Source organism: Trachemys scripta, chromosome 1 (assembly GCF_013100865.1).
Source record: "Trachemys scripta elegans isolate TJP31775 chromosome 1, CAS_Tse_1.0, whole genome shotgun sequence".
Taxonomy (NCBI): Eukaryota; Metazoa; Chordata; order Testudines; family Emydidae; genus Trachemys; species Trachemys scripta.
In genome coordinates this window covers 131,497,644-131,520,935 of record NC_048298.1, presented here as the reverse complement: position 1 = coordinate 131,520,935, position 23,292 = coordinate 131,497,644, and the positions used below count along the sequence as shown (strand labels likewise).

The following is a 23,292-nucleotide window of genomic DNA, read 5'->3' as shown; positions in this document are numbered from 1 at the left end:
AAAGAGCCTGGGTGTGGAGGGATGGAGACCAGTACTGGCTGGGCAAGGATGTTGCGGGGACTTACAGTCAGTGTGGGTGTGGGTACAGATTGAATGAGGAGCTGGGGTGAGGGTTGATTAAAATGGATGGTTCGGGTTTTTTAATGGATAGTTTTTATTTAAATCAGATGGCTTTGATTTAAATTAAGTACTGGTTTATTTTTAAAAATAAACCTAACTAAAATTAGAATTTAACAATCTAGGTTAAGGCCTAAATTTATAATCTATTAAAATCATTTAAATTAAATACAAAAAATAATGTTTGGCAGTATTTATTTGTTGCTAAGATTTAAAGAAAGTCAAGCCACAAAACTGATAAAATCACTGGCTAAGCGCCTGGAGCGATAGCTAGTCTGCATGTGCAGAGAGAATTGTTTTCTCATTTCAGTTTATTCAGCTAGTTCAGTTCAATGATTAGTTCATTCAAAGTTAAGAAACTAATTGGGAGCTAAAAAAGCAGGAATGCTTATTTTCCTCTTTCAATCTATGAAGTGGGACAAGACAACAACAACAATCTATGAGTAAAAACTAGGTGTGAGAGGCTGAGATCTACTAGTCTTAAAATCTCAATGGATATAAACACCAGAAATAATCAGTTCAATTCACTAATCAGTAGGGCTGTCAAGCGATTTAAAAAAATTAATTGCGATTAATTGCATGATTAAATAAATTAATCTTGAGATTTAAAAAATTAATCACAATTAATCGCACAATTAATTGCACTGTTAAACAATAATAGAATACCATTTATTTAAATATTTTTGGATGTTTTCTACATTTTCAAATATATTGATTTCAATTACAACACAGAATACAAAGTGTACAGTGCTTACTTTATACTTTTGATTACAAGTATTTGCACTGTAAAAAACAAAAGAAATAGTATTTTTCAATTCACCTAATACAAGTACTGTAATGCAATCACTTTATCATGAAAGTTGAACTTACAAACATAGAATAATGTACAAAAAACCCCTGCATTCAAAAATAGAACAGTGCCAATCAGTCCTACTTCTTGTTCAGCCAATCACTCAGACAAACAAGTTTGCTTACATTTGCAGGAGATAATGCTGCCCACTTCTTAATTACAATGTCATCTGAAAGTGAGAACAGGCATTCGGATGGCACTGTTGTAGCCGGCGTTGCAAGATATTTACGTGCCAGATGCGCTAAATATTCATATATCCCTTCATGCTTCAACCACTATTCCAGAGGACATGCATCCATGCTGATGGCAGGTTCTGCTTAATAACGATCCAAAGCAATCCAGACCGATGCATGTTCATTTTCTTCATCTGAGTCAGATGCCACCAGCAGAAGCTTGATTTTTGGTTAGGGTTCTGTAGTTTTCACATCGGAGTGTTGCTCTTTGAAGACTTCTGAAAGCATGCTCCACACCTTGTCCCTCTCAGATTTTGGAAGGCACTTCAGATTCTTAAACCTCGGGTCGAGTGCTGTAGCTATCTTTAGAAATCTCACATTGGTACCTTCTTTGCGTTTTGTCAAATTCACAGTGAGCGTGTTCTTAAAATGAACAACATGTGCTGGGTCATCATCCGAGACTGCTCTAACATGAACTATATGGCAGAATGTGGGTAAAACAGAGCAGGAGACATACTTCCCCAAGGAGTTCAGTCACAAATTTAATTCACGCATTCTTTTTTTTAACGAGCATCATCAGCATGGACGCATGTCCTCTGGAACCATGGCCAAAGCATGAAGGGACATATGAATCTTTAGCGCATCTGGCACGTAAATATCTTGCGACGCCGGCTACAACAGTGCCATCCGAATGCCTGTTCTCACTTTCAGATGACATTATAATTAAGAAGTGGGCAGCATTATCTCCCGTAAATGTAAACAAATTGTTTCTCTTAGCGATTGGCTGAAGAAGAAGAGGTAGGACTGAGTGGACTTGTAGGCTCTAATGTTTTACATTGTTTTGTTTTTGAGTGCAGTTATGTAACAAAAAAACCTATATTTGTAAGTTGCACTTTCATGATGAAGGAATTGCACTACAGTACTTGAATGAGGTGAACTGAAAAATACTGTTTCTTTTGTTTATCATTTTTACAGTGCAAATATTTGTAATAAAAATAATATAAAGAGAGCACTGTACACTTTGTATTCTGTGTTGTAATTGAAATAGATATTTTGAAAATGTAAAAAAAAATGTAAAAATATTTAATTAATTTCAATTGGTATTCTATTGTTTAACAGTGTGATTAATCACAATTAATTTTTTTAGTCACAATCAATTTTTGAGTTAATCGCATGAGTTAACTGCATTTAATCGACAGCCCTACTAATCAGTTAGTTTTAAATGCACAGCATTTTTTGATAAACTTTTTTTCTTATGTTTCCAATTCATTTAAGGTAGTTTTATATTATTTTTTTAAAATGCTGGTTTGTGTACACCTCTACCTCGATATAACGCTACCCAATATAACACAAATTTGGATATAACGCGGTAAAGCAGCGCTTTGGGGGGGGTGGGGCTGGCCTGCGCATTCCGGTGGATCAAAGCAAGTTCAATATAACGTGGTTTCACCTATAATGTGGTAAGACTTTTTGGCTCCCGAAGACAGCGTTATATCAAGATAGCGGTGTATTTAATTCAATTTTAATTTCCAGCCAAACAGAGCTTAACAGAAATGGTATAAAAATTAATCATTATCTAGTAAATACGAAATGCATCATCTGTCATTTTCTAAAATAAAAAAATGTAAAAATGAAGAATCTGAATAAATGTAAGTTGAGCTATGTAATTGCTTAAATGAATGTGTATAGCTATAGTTAAATATACTTTATCCTTTTGCTTAGCAAAAAGAAACACCACATTATATAATTATGTAATCATTATAAATAAACATTTTAATGGTTACCAGTAAGAATCAACATTTCTGTAAGAAAATAACTAAAAAGTACAAATGTAAAACATGATTAAAATGGATTAATTAAACTAAGGTTTCCTGCATGCTGATTTAAATCATAATTAAAACTGGTGATTTAAGTCACTTCACTGTGGGCAGGGTGGGGAGTGGAGAACCAGAACTGGCTGGGCAGGGAGACTTGGGACAAGAAACCAGGGGCAGCGACGGAGGAGATTTAGCACTAGGTTGAGTTGCCCAGGATGGAGACTGGGACTGGTATGAGGAACCTAAGGAGTGGAGACTGAGGCTGGCTCGGTGAGAAGCTTGGGGGTGTGGTGGGAAGGAAGACTAGGATGAGGGGTTGGGGGAAGACAGGACTGGCACGGGAGAGGGAGGATGGAGAAGATGGGAGAGAAGATTGGGGAAATGAGGCGGTAAGATCTGTGACCACTAGAGAACATTCCCCTCTAGAACTGGAATAGAATCCAGGATTCCTGAGTCTCAACATTCCTCTGCTATCAGCAAATAGCTGTGATGCTGAATGGCAAATTATGTCTCATCCTTCTCGAGTGCTGCTCCACCTAGAGAATGTCAGCCTTCCACTGATAGCAGTTACTCCGCTAATGCAAGTGGCAGACGTCTGTGTGATGGATCTGGGCACAGGCAGCCTTAATTCTGGCATTTCCCAACTTTTGTGCGCTTGACTTTGTACTCTTAATAATGTTCTTCTAACGTATTTTTGTGTGTGTGATAGAAAGTAAATATTGGCCAGAGGCTGAAACAGAAAACAAAGAAAAAAAAAACACGTCCAAGTGAATATTTCTGATTATAAAGAGATGAGTAAATACTACTGTCTCTAGAGGAAAGCAGTATCAAAATGACTCAAGCAAAACAGAGTAATTAGAGCAGTGGTCCCCAACCTTTTTTGTCTGGCAGGCGCCAGCCGACAAGCCACGGAGGACCGTGGCGGCGGACGAGCATCCGCCGAAATGCCACTGACAAGCGGCAATGTCAATAGGCGTCGCCGCCAACAAGCAGCATCATTCAGAGGCGTCGCCACCAAAAATCGGCGGCATTTCGGCGGCGACGCCTCTGGATGACGCTGTTTGTTGGTGGCATTTCGGTGGATGCTCATCTGCCGGCCAGTAAGCGGGCACACTCAGAAGCCCCAGTGGGCGCCATGGTGCCCGCGGGCACTGCGTTGGGGACCCCTGAATTAGAGTGATGTCTTACAAGCCAGGAGGTCCCTAGGGGAATCATGCAGTCACTTTTCAGAACACATGTTGAGGATCTCAGAGGGTGAACCTAAATTCAGCATTCTTATAGGTCAAATCCACAGTGGAAAGGTGACTCTAGCCAGGTGTTCTTTGGAAAATACCAAGTGGTGTGATAAGTAGGGATGTGTCAGGTTGAACAAGCAGGAGTCTGTCAATGGGCAAAGAGCATATAGACATGATCCTCGGGAGCTAGGAGCTTTTGTAATTCCACACTGTGGTCAGGGTGTTGGGGGGAGGGGAGAATAGCCTATTGTATGAAAGAGGTCTTGATATTTATTTAATGTATACTGAAGGATGCGGAATATAACTTCACAAAACTGTAATGGCATATTTAAATATCAACATATCTGTATGTTATAAAACAACCACAGGGTAAGATAATATACCCTACCAACATTTCACCATCAACAGGAATATTTGGTCTAATAAAGGAAGAAATCAATTAGTTAAAAAAGAGATTTTATATATATATATATATATATATATATATAACCAGAAAGAGTGACAAAACCCTCTCTCCAATACAGTACTGAGAATCTCAGCGTGGTAGAACTACAACCATTTAGTAGTTCTAAGCAGTTGCTTGTTAGCTGCTCTGTAACAAGCCCTGTATTGTCTCTGTGTGGTGAAGGTCTATGGAACGAAACCAGGAAGGCTCCGTGCAATTTGTGCTCAGACAGATGGCCTCCCAGGGCTGTTGGTCACTGGCAGAACTGGCTAAACCTCTGGGGCCCTCCCGCACCTGCTGCTGAAGGGTGTGCAGCTAGCAGCTGTTCCTTTTTAATTGTCACCTTGAACTTCTGACCCATTTTCCGTGTAGTCCTCCAAATCCTCCCCTGCACACACTCCTCCATGATATGTCCTGCCTCCAGCAGGGATAGGGGCCTCTGATCTGGAAACTGATGATGATTGGTTGAAACTACTCTACCTGGAATGACTTTCTTGAGCATTCACCATTCATACTTCTGCAGTCCAGATTATATCACAACCTCAACTTCGACATCCCTTCTCTTCTCAGGAGTCAGATTTGAGCCCTTAGACTGAAACACAGTGAAGGTGGCCTGCACTTGATGAGAGCCTCCTACCAAATGGGAACGGTATCAGTTTGGTTAATTATTAGGGTTATTTACATAGCCCCATTACTGTGCGTGGCAATTTACAAAAAGAAAAATAGATTAAAGAAGAAGCGAAGCATTGGCCTTGAAGATCTGGCAATCTAAAATCACAGCCAGCTGCAGTACAGTTAACAGAGAAAGGGCCAGATTGTGTCTATGGTTTCGTCCCATTGACTTATTGCTCCCCATATCTGAGGGGAGAGTTTTTGTCCAAAGAGTGTTGTGTAGACATGATCATTTGTTGGCTTCACAGAACAGAAGTGGATTGAAATTGGACTACACTAGTCAGGAGACTGATTTGAACATAAAGTGCGGCTTGAAAGAAGGGACAGGAAGCAAGAAGTGGGAGAAAGAGGTTGTAGGAGAGAAGCTTGGCTGGAGAGCAGGTGGAAATGAGAGAATAAGATTGTAAACTCTGGGGCAGGAACTGTCATTTATGTACTGTACTTAGCACAGTGGAGCCCTACTCCTTGATTGGGGCCTCTAGGGCTACTGTAGTACAGTACATGATTATAGGTAAGGATAATGAACTTACATTACAGATGTAGCATCTCTCAGCTAGAGAGAACACGTACATACTCTGAGATCCTTCTATCTGAGAGATACTAACTAAATCCACTAACAGTTCCCACCCGGTTTGTCCCAGTTTGACTTCAGGAGATCTCAGAACAGTCCTTGCGCTGCCCTGCAGTTTTAGAATGCTCTTGCTACAGATCTCCGTGTGGGTTTGTTTGAGTGCTTTGTTGGGTGGGTTTATCTTGCATTACTATGGCCTGAGGTATATGGGCAGCATGCAGCAGATATGGGCATCCCACTCATTCACTGAAGATGAGATTGCACTTGGTGGGAAGGGTGGTGTAGAACTACATTGCCTGGAGCTCCCCAGTGAATGGAGGAATAAGTACACTTCTACAGCCCTTTAACGAGTGCATCATGGTCCTGTGTGTAGGGGGTGGAGCCATGGTCCTGCCCCCAGTCCATCTTCCCTGTCATACTCCCTGTACCCTGGAGGAATAATTAGGGAGTAGTAGGTGCAGTCCAGTTCTGCCTAGCCTTTAGGTGAACTATGCAAGCAGAGGAAGATCCTAACTCACTCCCCTCCCACTGTGCATCTGTGTGAGGGCTAGTCAGAGTCTAAACCTTAGGATCAGCTCTAAGCCAACATCATGCACTGCAGGGGTTAGTGAGAAACTCCCCCTATTACTCCCCTGTCCATTAGGGGCTTTCTTCCTCTGAAGCATCTGGTGCTGGCCACCATCTGAGACCAGTGGTCTGATCTAGTATGGCACTTCCAGGATTACTAGCAATGAGTCTCAGGTTGATGTGGAAAAAGGAAGGGAATAAATATAGACCTTTCCAAAAGTAGCCCCTTTACAGAGGCAAGTGTGGCCCATTGTATAGATCATTAGAACTCACGTCTCCTAACTCCCAGTCTATCTCCCACTCTGTCCCTGACTTGTTCTGTGACCTCAGGCAAGTGACTTTAACCACCTTCGGCCTCCATTTCCCGAATGGGGAAAAGTTGTACTTATCCTCCTTTATAAAGCAGTTTGAGATCTGCAGATTAAAAGTGCCGTGTGAGTGCTAAATATTCTTTTTGAAGGGATGTGTTGGAACCTCTCTCTAGTGGGATGGCCTTGGCCCAATGTAACAAGAATGTCCTGCCTAATGAATGTCACCTACTCTTCTATGCCATTTCAGAGAAGTAAGGAGCACAGATCAGAGCCACACACTTTGCACGAGTTGAAGAGATGAAAGCAAGTTGTAGCGACAGTACTGAAGGTGCAGGTGGCACTGATCTCACATTTGCCAAGTTACATGCCCTATATCAAAACCAGTGGGTCAGAGAATTTTTAAAGAAGTACCTGATCAGCTTGCTGAGTTGATTGTTGGCCTCAAAACATTATTGCTAAAATTGAATGAACACAGGGACTCAGTTCTTCTCTTATCCCAGGAGCGGTGAGCCTTTCTTGAGGAGGCTTAGAGCTCATTAGAGCCATGCAAGGGAGCAACCCAGGAGTTAATGATCACAGAGATAGAATTCTGTTCTCAGAGCTGAATATAAAATTCCTGATGGTCTAGTACATGTGTTTATGCCAAAGGGGCTTACCCCCAGTTAGTTAGTGCTGTGCTGGTGGCATTCTTTGATGCCCTGCAGGGATCAGAGAGAGGTTGCTGGGATTGACTTGGCCAGGAGCCAAGTATTTACAATAAGGCACAATAAAATGCAATGTGTTTTTCTATGGTGTGCCTCATACACAATGATCCCATAATAGTGATTTAATTAATAAGCATGGATAATGTGCTTGTCACTGTAGATGGCACAAAATAAAAGCAGTCTTTTCCTCTGCAGAGCTCAATTTAATAGCAATATACTGCACAGTTTTCTTGACTTGCATATACAAGTAGTTTGTGTGTACAATAGTGCAGTAAGTTGTATCCCAGGTTACTGGGATTTCCTTGAATTAAATCATTAAGATTTGAGATTAGTGTATAGAACCATCAGATATATTGAATACCTCTGCACTTCATAGTTCTCCGCATAGTACCGACTAAATTCCTAGGTCATATCCCACTATGTGTTGGGCTCAGCGTGAAACCATGCATGGATTCCTTGGGGTCAGACTTCTCTTGATTGTTCCACAGCCTTGTTACAGAGGGGATCTCCCTGGGACACCACAAATGCCTGCATAGCATGGGGTAGGCCATGGAAGATATTGGAGTACTAAAGCCAAGTTTCAGGATTGATGATTGAGGCTGGGAAAAGTGGGATACTAAAGTAGTGGTGTTTAATTCTTTTATCAGCGAGAGGATTAGGAGTTACAGGCCAAGGAGAAGAAATAGTTCCTGAGATGAGACTCGGGGAAAGCTGGGGAACCAGTTTGGCACAAAGAGACAAGGAAGCTATGCCACCTCATGGTAAGGGCTTCGTGTGGGAAGGATCTAACAGCATAGAGAATAGGTTTGGAAGAGAGAGAGCGGAGCCCAAACTAAGAAGTAATGGCAATGGGAGGGGAGATAACACGAGGGATCTTGGAGACTAGGAAGTAGATTTTCTGCTAGATGCTGAAATGGGCAGCAAAGACTCTGAGGACAGGAGTGCTATGCTCCTGCTTCTGGGCGTGGGTGAGGAGCCAAGGAGGTGCATTTTGAACAGTCAAGTGTGCATGCAGGGCTGGGGCTTAGGGAAACCATGGAGGAAGGAACTACTCTAGCCAAGACAGTAGACTTAGGGATGAATATGTGCTTTAGCAGAAGAGTTGCCACAGACACAATCTTGACAGAGACTAAAGTTGGAAGGGATGGGTAGATTTATGGAACTGGGGTGCGTAGAAAGCAAAGTGGCAATTTGGGGTTAGGTCAGAGTAACGAACCCTACCGTACAATGGTAGCTCTGAGCAACTATGAAGCTGGCCCCCTCTTGTGGTTGGAAGAGAGACTATAGGGGTGTCTATGTATATGCAGCCAAGTCATGTGGAGTGTGAGGGCCAGGGCACATACAGTAAAGGAAACACCAAGCTGTACTGAGGTGAGGACATACAGTAGCTATGTAATTATGTTTCTCCTCCTCCTCTTAAGGAGTGTCTGGCTGTGAATTCAGCACTGACTGTGTGGTAAGAAGGGAGGAACAATACAGATTTTTGTGAACTCTGAAAGAAGCTGGATGTGTGTGAATTTTGACTTCATTAATTTAGTGTTTAGAGACTCAGGCTCCCCCTGAAAAACAAAAGTTTTGCCGCAGCAAGTGGCAGTATGAATGCAGCTTTGTCGGCAGGAGCGCTCTCCTGCCAATAAACTGAATGCCACTCGCGGGGGTGGAAGTATTTTGTCGGCAAAAGTGCCGACAAAGGGCATTTACACACGCCGACTTTTAGCTGACTCAGTGCAGTGTGTAGAAAACTACCTGTGTAGGAAATTGATATGCAAGGTTAAATTCGGAAAGGGGGAAGGCCATTGGGGAATAGCTAGAGGAGAGGAGAGATGAGGCCAAGGGCTAAAACCTTAGTGGAGAAGTTCGTACCAGACAAAGGGGAGTTATGGAGTGAAAACAGAAGAGCAAGGATGCGCTGGGTCATGGTGGATAATATCAAGCAGTCAGGAGGGAGGGAGTCAGGGCTAGAGAGAGCAAGATCATTGATTACGCAGAAAGGGTAGTTTCAGTCGTCTGGAAGGAGAAGAAGCGGGACTGAAAGCAGTAAAGGAGACTTTGCTGGGAGACAGGAGGAGGAGAAGACTTTTCCCAGGACTTTAGTAAGAAATGGAAGGTCGGATAGTAGCGAATGAGCAGGAGAGAGTCTAACGATGATGGCAGTGAACTTAGTATCAGGGAAGATATCAGTGAGTGGTTAATTGTTGCAGTGATCTTGCTGAGGAGGAAGGACTATGCGGTAGATAGACAAGGTGAGTGAGTCTAGGATTGGCATATGAGACACTATTTTTAAAAAGATGATGCCCAAGAAGGCATCTACTATAACTGGAAGGAAAGAGGAAAGGAACAAGCGGGATGAAAAAAGAGGAAGGCAGAGAAGCAGACCTAAGGCAGTAGATTTGACAGTGATGATTTAGCTAAGATTCTCGTCCACGTGTTAGAATTTTGTCTAAGTCATGTCCCGACAGAACCTGGGACTAACTCCCTATTTAGTTTTGTTTCATGCTTATAGCGCATTGAAAGGCGCAGATGTTGTACTGCATGTTTGTAATTTCCTAGTGGCTTGATTTATTTGTGGCAGTCAGTTTCCGGTGTGTGCAATTCTTGGAGGAGATGTTTTTGTGTTTTGTAATCAACAGTTAAGTAAATAAATATGAAGTCCAGAAAACAGTGACATCCCACTAGCCATTCACTAAAATTATACCACCAGATTGAAAAGATGGGTCAGATAATTTCCCTACGTCTGATTTACTTAACCCCTTTTGGGTCATCACTGTCAGAGATTGCTTACCCATGCTGCTCATCAGAGTACTTCCCAATGCAAATATTCTTTTCTTGCCTTTGGAATGGACCAGATTGCACCAAGGAGCAGGTATTTTTACACCATTTCACAGTAGAGACTATCTGCAGAGACCACTATTCACTCCCACCCAGTACAGAATAGAATCTCTAGTACCCCACTTTCTCCTTTCTGTGAGCACGTGCTCTCTGATACACAGGGTTTATCCCAGGCTAGTGGGGAAAATTTCTATGGAAGACAGCAAAGAATAGCTGAGAAATTGGATTGGGACATATTTCGCATGGCTTAGGGGCCTGCTTTGACTTCTTCTCCAATGATGCCTTCTTCTTCTATGAAATGAGCAGAGTTAGGAATGGGGAATTAAAGATGCTTTGTGCTTCTCTTAGGAAAACCTTGGTGGAATTTACTGAATCCAAGTAGCTGCAATCTAAAGTGAGATGGGACGAGAGACAGATCTAATGCTGCTGCGGATAGACATCTAATAGGAGTGAGATACAAAAGCAGAAGGCAAACCTGCTTCAAATGCACAGGGCTGTAAAGAGAATAACAAGCAGCGCAAGAACCTGAGGGAGACTCTTTCTTGCACTCTCTGTTTTTTAATCTTGTGCCTCCAAGGGGAAGGCTTCAGGGAGGATAAAGGGCTTTCTGGCGGTGGGCTACAGTTGGTATGTTGGCTAGCGCTTCATGAAATCCAATGCGCAGTTCAGACAGAGGAGACACAACTGTTGGCAGGTTCCTATGACTGTGGAAGGCCTCAACGGGAGTTATTCTGAGAACACAACATGCGATCGGATTACTGAGCTCTAAAAAATGAGCCATCTGACAGTGTGCGACAGCTCCCATCCCATTCCAGCCAAGTGAAGACATGGCATGAGGCTTTGAATATCCTGCAGCCAGGTTTGTGATGGAAACAAACTGCCCTCCATAGACTGTGAACCCACAAACTTCTAGAAATCCATCACATGCGCACCGCTGGCTTCTAATAGGGGGAACAACTGATCTTTAGAATTGGCTTCTCTTGGGGTTATGACCTTCTTTTAATATGTTCCCGATAGGGATGTTCTCGGGTTTAGCACACTCCATAATTCTGTCTGTCCCTGGGTTGCTAATATCTCTGCATGGTCACCTGCATTTGCTACTGGAGCCTTTAGCAAGTAATGCACCCTGCTGCCTTTGTGTCTCCTGGCTTGGTATGGAAAGTGAACCTTCAGAGAGAGGAAGGTGGAATGAGGTAATGAGAGATGAGAAATGGAAAGCAAAGCATGGAAGTTGGAAAAGAGGGTGACTGCGTGCTTGGATACAAAAGAGCTAATTTCTGCACTAGCTTCTGCCACATGTGACTTGACTGACTGTAATGGAATTGCATAGGGTCTACATCTGTGCAGAATTTTCCCTGGTTTGTCAGTGATGGTCTCAGTGATAATTGTGAGGGGATTGGGCTCGCTTTGCGTAACCCACAGACTTGAATGGAGTCGCACCATAGATACATTTGCCCCATAAAGCTTATTTTCGCTGGTTTGTGATTGTCTGAAATTCTACTTGTAAAATTCTCGCTGGGTCAGTTCTCTCTTCCTCTCTCTTTCACTCCCCATTCCTCCTCCTCTGCAGCCCACCTCCTCTGTAGACATACACATTCCCTCACACTTCATTAGAGACAAACAGGTTCTGAGGAGCTTATTTTGTTCTGTCTAGCTTCCATTGTTCACCATTGTCAGATTGTCTTTCTCCAGCTCTGGGCCAAGCCAGCATTTCTGGCATTGCTCCGTAAATGCAAGTCTGCGAGGCTACTGGCCTGAGTCAGCCAGATGGAGGCTTTGAAAGCCATAAATATTATTCTTGGCACTAGAGAAAGGTCGGTTATCAGGCTGATGTTGATATCTCGCTAGCAATTGGTCTCAGCTTTGCAGAAATGGCTATGCTGGTTGAAAAACAGCCAGGTGGTAGGTAGTCTAACAGCATCTGCTCCCATCTAGCTCTCTCCTGGGCTTGTCGCTGCGCTAGCTGGCACTGTGAGAATCAGAGAAGTCAGCAGTACTATGCGGGGCATCAAATAATTCCATCTTTGTGCGTAGCAGAGCAGGGAAAACTGGAAAATCCGTGTGGCTAAGGGCCTGCTCCTTCTCCCAGTGAGAACAAGGGGAGCCTCTCTAACAACATGAGCAGGAAACAGATTGAGACTTAAGTGGACAGAGTGTTGGAGACAGCCATTTCTGTGATTCGTTATATTTCATGAACATAACGTAAACCATCCTGTGGCTGCAGCTCCCTCTGTCAACATCAGCTAAAAGTGACATGGAAAAGACACCAAAAAAAAGTGTTTGTGCCCTTTTGTGTGGCTTTATAATTGATAAAGTTTGGATTTTTTTATTATTTAAAAAAAATTCTTCATGTTTTTACTTTAAAACTGTCAAGATTAAGTGTTTCTGCTGGAAGTCTCCTTGGAGGACTTGGGGACCTAGAGTGAGAGCTTCTCAATCCTTCATGAAAGGGCCCGGGTATTGAATTTTTAACAGAGAGAGCTTTTCTCTGAATTAAGAACAGGAGTACTTGTGGCACCTTAGAGACTAACAAATTTATTAGAGCATAAGCTCTAAGGTGCCACAAGTACTCCTGTTCTTTTTGCAGATACAGACTAACACGGCTGCTACTCTGAAACCTTTCTCTGAATTGTTTATCCACGTGTTTGAGTTAAACAGGTGTTTAAAAAAAACCAAACCAAATAACCCCTCACCCCAGAGAGCTTTAAACCATCCAAATAAAATATCACTTCCCCTCTCAATTATCATTATTTTGATATTTGTGATGTTCTAATCCCACTAGTTTTCCAAGTATTCATGCAGCCTTCCATGGAAAACAAGGCAGACAAGACCTGAATTTTTAAGGTTCAATAGAAAAAGAGCAAGAAGAAAACCCCTCGGAACTTCATTGATCACAACCAGCCATTAAAAGGACACAAACCTGGAACTTTTATAGATCATTGTAAATTGCACAAAGGCAATATCAGGAATAGAATTTTCAGTCGAGACTTCTGCTCTTTAAACACTGGCCTCTGCCACATGAACTAAATGAGAACATTCCTGACCTAGGGGATAGCGTTAGGGCTTATAGCCTCCCTGCAGGCTGCATCTTCTTGCTGAGATCATGTCTCTCTAAACTTTGGTTTGCATTATTTCCTTGTTCCAGGCCGAAATGAGCTGATTGCCCGCTATATTAAACTGAGAACAGGGAAAACGCGCACAAGGAAACAGGTAGGTGTGAAGTTGACTGTGTTACACTGGCTGCTTTGTTTGTGTCCCGAGGGATGGAGAGGGCTTGTGTGAACTAATTGCCTCTCTGCTGGCTGCAATTAGTCTCTGCCTTTTGGAAAGAGATCATCGCAGTCAGCTGGGTAATGAGAGTTGTGAGTTTAGTCACTCTGAGTGTCTTCAGATTGGACTGTAGCACTATCACACAGTGACACAGGAAACTTCCTGCAATGACACGTTCAGTGAGATATTAACTGTTACATTTTTGGGTTAGTAAGAAAGGCTAGGCTGGGGTAGTCAATAGATCCTGGGCCAAATCTGGACCGCCAGAACTTTTTAACAGACTGTAAACTTTTTTTATTTACTTATTAATATTTTGTTGTTATTTTTGTATTATTTTCTCTGGAGTTTGGACCTCCAAGAAATATCTTGACCAAGAAATTTGGACCTTGACAAAAAAGAATTGATTACCCCTGGCTTTGGTGTATGGTGCCTTTCTCCCTCTCCTTGTTAGTTATTGGAAGTTGTTACCATCTAATGGGTGACACATATGAATGAGTTCGCAGTCTCAGTCCTGTTCTCTGTAGACAAGTGTCCCATCACCGTAATTGGTTCCCTTTTGGGCCATCTCACTCGAAAGGTCAAAGAATGAGTAGCCCTAGGAACCGAACTCCTACAGATGGTCCTTCCAGGTCAGGGATTAAAACAGTGGTTTGGGCTGTTTAGAATAATGTGCCATTGCTGGAGACACACACAGAACTTCAGGTCTCCAGACCTTTTGGCCGAGAACCTTTCAGGCACACACAAGTTCAGAGTTAGCATTAGCTCCTCTCTTAACTCCACCGCTTTATAAAGAAGCTGGGCGGAGGCTCAGCCCTCATTTCTCTCAGCTTTATGATGATGGCCCTGTGCCTGTTATTGGTATTTACTGACTTTTCCCTGAACCATTCCTGGGTTTTTGAAAAAGCCAGTAGTCCAGTTTTATTGACTTTTCACCCAAATTTGGGCTGTTTTGGGACCTGGGGATTTTTTTGCAGGGGAAGCAGACAGGGCGATGCTGAAGGGATGGGGTCAACAGAAGGCTCTCCCTGGCAGAGGGGATCAGTACTCACGGCTTGCAGTCTTCCACTCAGGGCCGACCCACAACATTTTGGCACCTGAGATGTGGAGCTCAAATGATGCCACCATACCCTCTCACAGCAGCAGCAGCAGACACAATTTTCTACACTCAGGGTCCTAGTGGCACTCCCCACAGTCTGGCACCTGAGGTGGCTACCTCAGTTCGCCTCATGGTAAGGCCAGCCCTGCTTCCACTCCTCTCCTGACCCCAGCTTTAGCGCAGCCCCAGTGCACAGAGCCCCCTGCTGACCCCGGCCCTTCAGTGCAGCCCCATCAGCTTCCTCTGCACAGTGGGGGAGCGAGACAGGCAAGGAGCCAGGTCCCAGCAGCGAGACTGCCCTGCCGCTGCAGGGAGTGGAAGGCTTCCGTAACTGCTACATGGCAAGTGTCCCTGCCCCCCTTCCCCTGTGAGTACTGGGTACCCCTCCTGCCCTCCGCCCACTGCCCTTTGTTTATGGTTTTCACTGTTTTTTAAATAAAGCCCAATAATTTCCCAGGAAATAAAAATAAAAATGGCAAATGAAGGGCCTTTGGCATAGCCCAAGGTGGGAGGGGGAAAAGTCAAGCGAGTCAGAGGAATTTATAAAGGCTGGGGAGGAGGGATTTAGGTATGAACTATTTTGGGAAGCGTCCCTTCTACCTGGACGAGGCCATAACTTGGTACCATAAGGAGAGAGGTCTCCTACAGGGCTTAAGGAGTCTGCTTACATGTCACAGAATGGCTGTGATTTCACAGGGCCCTTTGGGTCAGTGTAGACCTCTAATTTGACACCTGCAGCATGATCAGATTGGGCTTGCTTGCACTTGGAAGAAAGCCTTACTGCAACCTCTCTTTAAAAAAAAAAAAAAAAAAGAAACTAAAAGGATCACTAATCCCCATCGCACAGACGTCATGGGCTTCTGTTCAGTACTGCAGGCAACTCCCAAGATGTCCCCTTGAATGAGGATGGCAATTGTTTTTCAATGCAGGTGTCTAGTCACATCCAGGTGCTGGCGCGTCGGAAAGCCCGGGAGATCCAAGCCAAGCTAAAGGTATGCTGGGCATCCTTACCCATAACACACACACACCAGCCAGTCCTGCCAGACAGCCTTGTTAATGGGGAGATCAGCAGTTAAACTGCCGTAAGCCGGGGAGGAAGAGGCACTTCCCAGGAAGTGCTGAGCTAACACTTGTATTGTTATGGCTCTGTGGTGCTGGAGGCGATTTCTATTTAAAGACTGAAGAAACAATGACTTTCATTTCTATGGGCCGATTTACCTCTGCCGCCGTAGTGTACATCACTGGGCTCACAGTGGCAGAACATACATGGGGGCGGGGTAGGCAAAAAGTGGCCACAATCTCCCATCTTTTTGCTGCCACGGGTCAGGATGAGCTGTGGGGATGTGGTGACTCACCACTTCTCCTGGTGGCAATCCTATGGAGCTGCCTGGACAAACTAAAGCTACCCTCGGCTGGCATAACCGTGAGGGGACTACAGTGATGGCAACCAGTACCTCCTCAGGGGATGCGCTTCTACTGGGGAGGGACATTCCTTGCAAATTGTGATTCCCTGTGCCAACTGAGATGACTCTGACCCTGTGTCTAACACAGGTCTGGGTGAAGAGTGTAATTTAGGACTAAACTGCTTAGAAGCTGTAAGTGACTTCTGGGCTATATTAACAGAACTGTTGTCTATCAGACCCAGGAGGTAATCGTCCCACTGTTCTTGGCACTGGTGAGGCCTCCGCTGAAGTGCTGTGTGTAGAAAGATGTGGACAAACTAGAGAGAGTCCAGAGGAAAGCAATAAAAATGATCAAAGGTTTAGAAAACATGACCGACGAGTAGGCTTGGAAGGATTAAATTTTTATCAGTAAATGGTGGTAAACATCAGTTTCACCGTATGCACACAAATCGACAAAAACTATTTTGATCAGTAATAACTGTGAAAGGTACAGCTAGGCAAAGGAAGAGAAATGCAGCTTGAGAAGGTATCAGAGTTTGATTTAAGGATATTTACTTCGTATGTTTTGACATGTGATATTGACAATTTAATGGTTATAAAGCTTGAACTTTTTCAATCTGAATGTCTACTGGAATTAAAGAATTATTGCCTCACCCCACTACATAATTTCCCACAACTTTGAAAATGTCACTAGATAAAAATAAAAAACCCTTAAAACCCCATAATTTTTGCAACTGAGAAAATTTAAATACATAAAAGTAAAAAATGGTTCAAAATAAGCATTAATATTATCTGTCAAAATTATAAAAGAAATCAAATTCTACCAAGCCTGCCTAAAAGGAAAGGTTAAAAAAACCCTGGGTATGTTTAGTCTTGAGAGGAAAACTGAGGGGGGGACCCGATAACACTTTTCAAATATGTTAAGGGTTGTTATAAAGAGGATGGTGATCAATTGTTCTCCATGTCCACTGAAGGCAGGACAAGTAGTAATGGGCTTAATCTGCAGCAAGGGAGATTTGGGTTAGATATTAGCAAAAGGCTTGTAACTATAAGGATATTAAACATTGGGAGAGGTTACTAAGGGAGGTTGTAGAATCCCCATCATAGGAGGTTTTTAATAATAGGTTAGAAAAACACTTGTCAGGGATGGTCTAGCTATCCTTGCTCCTGCCTCAGTGGAGGAGGCTGGAGTTGATGACTTCTCAAGGTCCCTTTCAGCCTCCCACTTCTATGACTCCACAGTGTTCATCGTCAGGAGCGGACTCTCTTTAAATGAACCAGCTGGACTCAGTCCCGATCAGTGTTGAACTGCATGTGTTTTGAGCCCCAGCTACCACACTTTCCACCCCCCCCCCCTCAGTTTCTTTGTAGAACTCTGTGCTAGTTCTGTGATCAGCCAGTCCTGTTTCCAGCTGCTTTGAGAAGGGAAAGAAGTTACAAATTACAGCTGCCCAATTCGAAGCTGCTAGGTATGGCTGTCTGGGCTGGAAGCCTGTGGTGCCAGTAAGTGATCTATTCAGGTGGAGGCTGGCTTGAGAGACGCAGTGCGAGCAGGAAACAACTGCCCACCATGTGAAAAGATTTACAGCTGTAACTTTGATTCTGTTCCTTGTGCGTCACGGCCCTGGGATTTGGTGTGATTGGAAAGTGAGCCAGCTGAGCCTGCTTCCACTTAACACCTAGGGGCATGGAGACTTCATTCTCAGGGAATGAAGGTGTCTTGGGGAGCTCCATTTCTAGCTTCCTTTTACATTTCCTTGGTCCATGCTGTGAGCTCTGCTCAGATGCCTGCAGTGAACCATTTCCCAGCACCAGTCAGTTCCTTTCTGACCTGCAGAGGCAAGTCTGCCACGCACATTCAACTTACTTACTTACTTCATTTCCCTCGCTCCTCTTTGTAGAGTGAGTAGATACAATCAGCGAGGTTACTGCCCTTCTCCCAAGTTCCTGCTGGCAGCTGTGTGCTGTCCTGCTGCTGGTTCCCCTTCCATATCAAATACACATTTTGTGTTTATACCCTGGAGATCAGACCTGCCACGTTCTGATTTATTTGGCAATTAGCGTAGTGCTATTGCCACAGCACAAACGAGAGTGTATTCTGCAGCTGTCCACTGTGCCTGTAACAGGCTTTTGCACCATGTTCAAGATGAATTTAACAAAGATGAGATAAAGCTTGAGGAAAAATACTTCCCCAGGAGACAGCAATTTTCTATGTCCTAATTGGCTAAAATATCTCTCACCTGCACTAAAGCCAGACTGAAAAATGATCTTCAAAGAATAAAAGGAGGGGGAGGGGTTGCGTCCTTATTTGTGTCCTTACAAAGTATAAGAAGGGCTTGGGGCTGGTGGAGGACATTTTTGTTCTTGCTTTAGCAATATGAGAAATATCAAGTTTGCTCTTTTCCTCTTTTTGCTGGAAGTCTAGAGAAATTGCTTCAGAGCTTTCTCGTCCCTTAGCTGAAGGGGAAGGGATCAGTGTTGAATCTTTAACAAAGACAAGTTTGCTCCCAACTCTTTGTCAGGCATTTGAATTAACAAAATTCGAACTGGGGAAAAAAAGGGTTTTAAACAGTCTGATTGAAAATCCCTTCTGCTCTCAGTTACCCACATTTCACTTCTTAAATGATTGTGTGTTGTTATTCTACAAGTTCGCTGTCTTTTCTTTATATCTTCCCCATAAAGCAGAGTAGATTACAGTTGAATTTCAAATGTAAAAAGCAACCAGAAAAAAAGCCTTAGCGGCAATTGGGAAGTCTTTTTACATCATCAAGAAGCAAAAATGGACATAAACCTTTTTTTAAAATTTAGCAGGTCATCTTTAAAATATTTCCCTAAAGCCTTATTTCAATAGGACCCTGCAGAAGCTTCCCCTGGCTTTTGAACATTTGTAGGGCTTTCTCAGCAGTTAAAAATATTTCCCTTCCACATACCGAGTGATACCAACACAGAGATACCAGCTGGTTCTGCTGCGGCTCCATGGAAAACACTATAGCTGGAGACCATTCCCTCTGTAGAGGCTCATTTATTTTCAGTTTTTTTACTTCCTCTGATTTTTTTTAATTATTAGCATTCAGGGAGTTCTGAGGGAAGGAGGAGGTTGGGAAAAGGGATGGAGACCCTAGGGACAGAATTTATTTTAGGTACTAAAGCCAGCTGCTCTGACTCTGAATACACACAAGGAGCAGAGCTGCTGAGGAAGGAGGTGCCTCTTTTCTTCACTTGTAAGAGGTCGCCTATTCCAGTTGCTTATGAAAATCATCATCCCACCTATGACATCACTGTCACAATTATGATGTCACAGACAGAAGAGAGTTTGAAAGGTAGGGACTGGATGTAGAAGCGGCAAACGAAGGGTGGGAGGATAGTGGCCCGGCCTGCTGCCGATGCTCCCTAGCTGGGAAGGAGGAGCCTTGAGGTCCCTGCTCCACATATTAAACCTCCTAGTGACTGCATAGTGTCATTACCCACAAGCATAAATGCCCAACTCCATAGTACAACTAAGGCCTTGTCTGCACTTGTGGTGGCATGTAGGGGATGTGTAGCTACATGCCATGGGGAAAAGCTCTGGCAGGGGAGAGGCAGTGTAGACCAGGGAGGCACTGCTTGGGTGTGCAGGGTATATACCTTAGGGTTCAGCCATGTGGGGCACTCTCCTCTGCTCGTCTAAACTGTGCCTCACCGTCTGTGCGGCTACTTATAGCCGTGCTAGCTGGGCATACAGGGTCTGTACTCTACACACCACCACAGGTGTTGCCATCCCAAAAAAGGCAAGCAGGGCTTTCCTGCTGTACATATCTGGAAGTGACTTTCTGGTTGTTTACAACTTATTTTCCCCCTCAAAAAATGGATTGTAACAAAGTGACTGATCCTCAGACCAGCCCAAGTGCCGGGTTGGAGGGGATTGTTTTGTGGTGAGGAGCTGTTTTTGTGTTACCCCTGAGTCGGAGTCTAGATTTTTAGTAATGGAAAAGTAACTGTCCCATCCCAGCTCCTTGCCAGTAATTGAGAAATGGCTGGCGGGATCTGACTCATACTTCCAGTAACAAAACCTCACAGCCACAGAGCTGAGACTAAGTGTGAAAAGCTTCAGACCAAAGGGAGAAATGTTGGGAAAGTTCTGAGCAAGCGATCACCGGATTTTATAATGGAAGTTAAGTTGCAGTCTTAACTATGGTGAGCTCTGTGCATTAGAAAGTCACTTGTGGTCCTGTTGAATGGCTTTACTGGCCTGATTTTTCAGAGGTGCTCAGCACCCATTTCCCTGATCGAAGTCCATGGGAGCCCTGGGTGCCCAGCACAACATCAGGACATATATTTATTATTATAATCACCATGTCTTTTTTTCCCTTCCTCTCCCCCCTAGGATCAGGCAGCTAAAGATAAAGCCATGCAGAGTATGGCTACAATGTCATCTGCCCAGATCATCTCTGCAACCGCCTTCCACAGTAAAATGGTATTGCCTGGCCTCCCGCGACCAGCCTACCCTGCTGTGTCTGGGGTGAGTGAAGTGTCTCAATGGAAATGGGGCAGGAGAGTCAGCTAGAGATGAGTTAGGAACTGTGATAGACACACACCCCAGAAACAGACCACAGGGGACAAGTTCAAAGTGCACCTCATTAACATGAAGGGCAAATTTGCCATGTAACTGCAACATTTAGGGCCTGATTCACCCCTCAAGCTGGTGTAAATCAGGAGTAACTCCAGTGAAGTCAGTGGAGACGCACTAAAACTGATATAGATGAGAGGAGCGTTTGTGATGTTAATCACCAGTGATGTTGTAGGATGTCTGTGCTGTCTTTTTTGGCACATGGTTCTTTTGTATTGAGCAAATCCATTCTTGCCATCCTTCCCCAGCCCCCTCTTGGGCACGTACAGTCACGAGTGCTTGGATACCATGGTGATAGCTGACCTCATATAGAAGCCTAAAACGATGAGGCCTGATCCAAAGCCCACTGATGTCAATGGGAAAGACTTCCATTGACCACAGAACCCTTTGAGCCAGGCCATGGAACTTTAAAATTCTCTGTGCCCTGCTGGATGAATCCCACTGAGATCCTGAGGGGAGGGATATTCCTTCTGTCCAGGGCTCTGGGACTGTATGGTTCAGGGGCTGTGCTAAGAGGGTGATGGAGGGTCAGACACATAATGCAGCCAGCATTAGACCAGTCTCCTGAATGCCACGGCTGCTGCGTGCAGTAACGGGAATCCCTCCACGTTGAGAAGTTCAGATTGCTCTTTTTTCTTTTCTTTTTGGTGCTGCCAGTTGTAATGCAGCCATGTAAAGATCAGGAATTAACCTAATAAATAAGGAGGAGACATGATGTCTGGACTCTGCACGCTGAACAAAATGCTAGGCCTAGCTGTGTTCCTCTCTCACCCTCCAGTTGCTGTCACCTCCCTGTCCCCACTTGGCCATTGTTACTGCACCACCTGTCAGCACCCAGGCTGCCTCTCTTTGTCTCACTGCCTCTCCCTCCCCTCTTCTCCACCCTGTGACAGGTCAGGAGAGGCAGAGTTTGGGATGGGGCCAGTAGCCCAGGTTTTGAAGCTCGACGGATGGGTGTACCCAGGTTTTTTGAGCCATGGAGCAAGGAAACTTGGAACAGGCATGGTTTTGCCAAGGCTTCCCCCAGCCTGCTTTCTAGATGCACATAACCAGTGCAGAATGCCTTGTGCAGCACAAAAGGAAGCTTTTCCTGCTCCATCTCTGAAGAAAGGTCTATTTCCTGGTGTTAGCCTGCCCTACAGTGCCTCCCACCTCATCTCAGTGTAACATGCTGGGTTAATCGCATGCAGCCAAGTTTTCCAAAGCGGCTATGGACTTTGGGGTCCCTGAAGTTGGACACCCAAAAATGGAGCCACTCTCACCCAGCGTCTACCTCTGGAAACATTGTCCTTAATTACTTACCACATCTGGCTTGGCCCTTCCAAGGCCCATCAGTGCCCCTGCAGGGGAATACAGGCTCACTTAGCCCTGCTCACCGTCTTGTTATGTGCCATCACTAGCCTCTGACAGGAGTAAGGTCTGGTTTTCTTTAGCCTCAGGATGGTGACTGTGTCTGTACTTTGGTTTTGCAGTTTTGGCAAGGAGCTTTGCCAGGCCAAGCTGGATCCTCTCACGAGTGAGTACTCCCACACCTATGCATACACATGGTTGCTTCCCATGCTGTGGTGGAAGTTCCCCTGAGCTGGGAAATACCTTCAATTAGCTCGAGGTTAAGAAACCGTAAGGCCATCTGATGCTGTTTGTCAGAAAGGCAGGACCCCCCCCCAAGCTATCGATGGAAGTAGGCATGGAGCTGAGGCAAAAGGCCTAGGGCTAAATTCAAAGATGAGTCTAAAGCTACATCTACACTACAGGGGGGAGTTGATTTAAGATACGCAAATTCAGCTACGTGAATAGCGTAGCTGAATTCGACGTATCGCAGCCGACTTACCCCGCTGTGAGGACGGCGGCAAAATCGACCTCTGCGGCTTCCTGTCGACGGCGCTTACTCCCACCTCCGCTGGTGGAGTAAGAGCGTCGATTCGGGGATCGATTGTCGCGTCCCAACGGGACGCGATAAATCGATCCCCGAGAGGTCGATTTCTACCCGCCGATTCAGGCGGGTAGTGTAGACCTAGCCTAAGTGAGTTCAGAGGGAGTCTTAAACTGGTGCATCTTACCCCTTCTTCTGACCCCTCCAAAATGTTCATTACACTCACTCAAACTGCCTCTAGGCTCACTTAGGGTCTGATCCAATGTCTGTCAAAGACAACAGAAAAACTGGCTTCAAAGGGAACTGAGTGTGGGCCTTAACTCACCCTCTCACCCTTTTACACTTCATCTTGGAATTTGCCCCACTGCGTCTATGGGAATCGGAGGGATTCACATTGGGCCTGATCCGGCCTACAGTGAGGATCCAGAAGAAAAGAGTGTAGCAAAAAAGGCAGTAACAGGAAGTTGTAAGAACAGTGTAAGTGAAAGTAAGCCACCTCTCCTCCTCCAACTCACACGTCTTGGCTTCTCGGAATGTAAGTCACACCCGTTTAGATGCTCTTGCACATCAGTAAGTGGGTATGAGTAGGTCCAAGGGACCCTAAAGCTATCTAGCATATATCTCCTTACATGTGGCCTCTGAATTAGGCCTCTAGTTTGCAAGTGAACTGGGGAGGGATCCCTCAGGGATCTTGACTAAGGGCCAGATTTTCCAGAGCTTAGCACTCACCACCTCCCACTGAGAACAGGGGGC

At 44.5% G+C, this 23,292-nt stretch overlaps 1 protein-coding gene across 1 annotated transcript in view; it reads left to right on the top strand.

The window, feature by feature from the left end:
• Positions 1-23,292, top strand: part of TEAD4 (TEA domain transcription factor 4) — an 86,498-nt gene that overhangs the window by 41,007 nt on the left and 22,199 nt on the right. Inside the window, 4 exon segments of the mRNA XM_034760728.1 lie at positions 13,437-13,501; positions 15,587-15,649; positions 20,424-20,558; positions 22,139-22,182. Coding sequence (XP_034616619.1) covers positions 13,437-13,501; positions 15,587-15,649; positions 20,424-20,558; positions 22,139-22,182 — 307 coding nt within the window.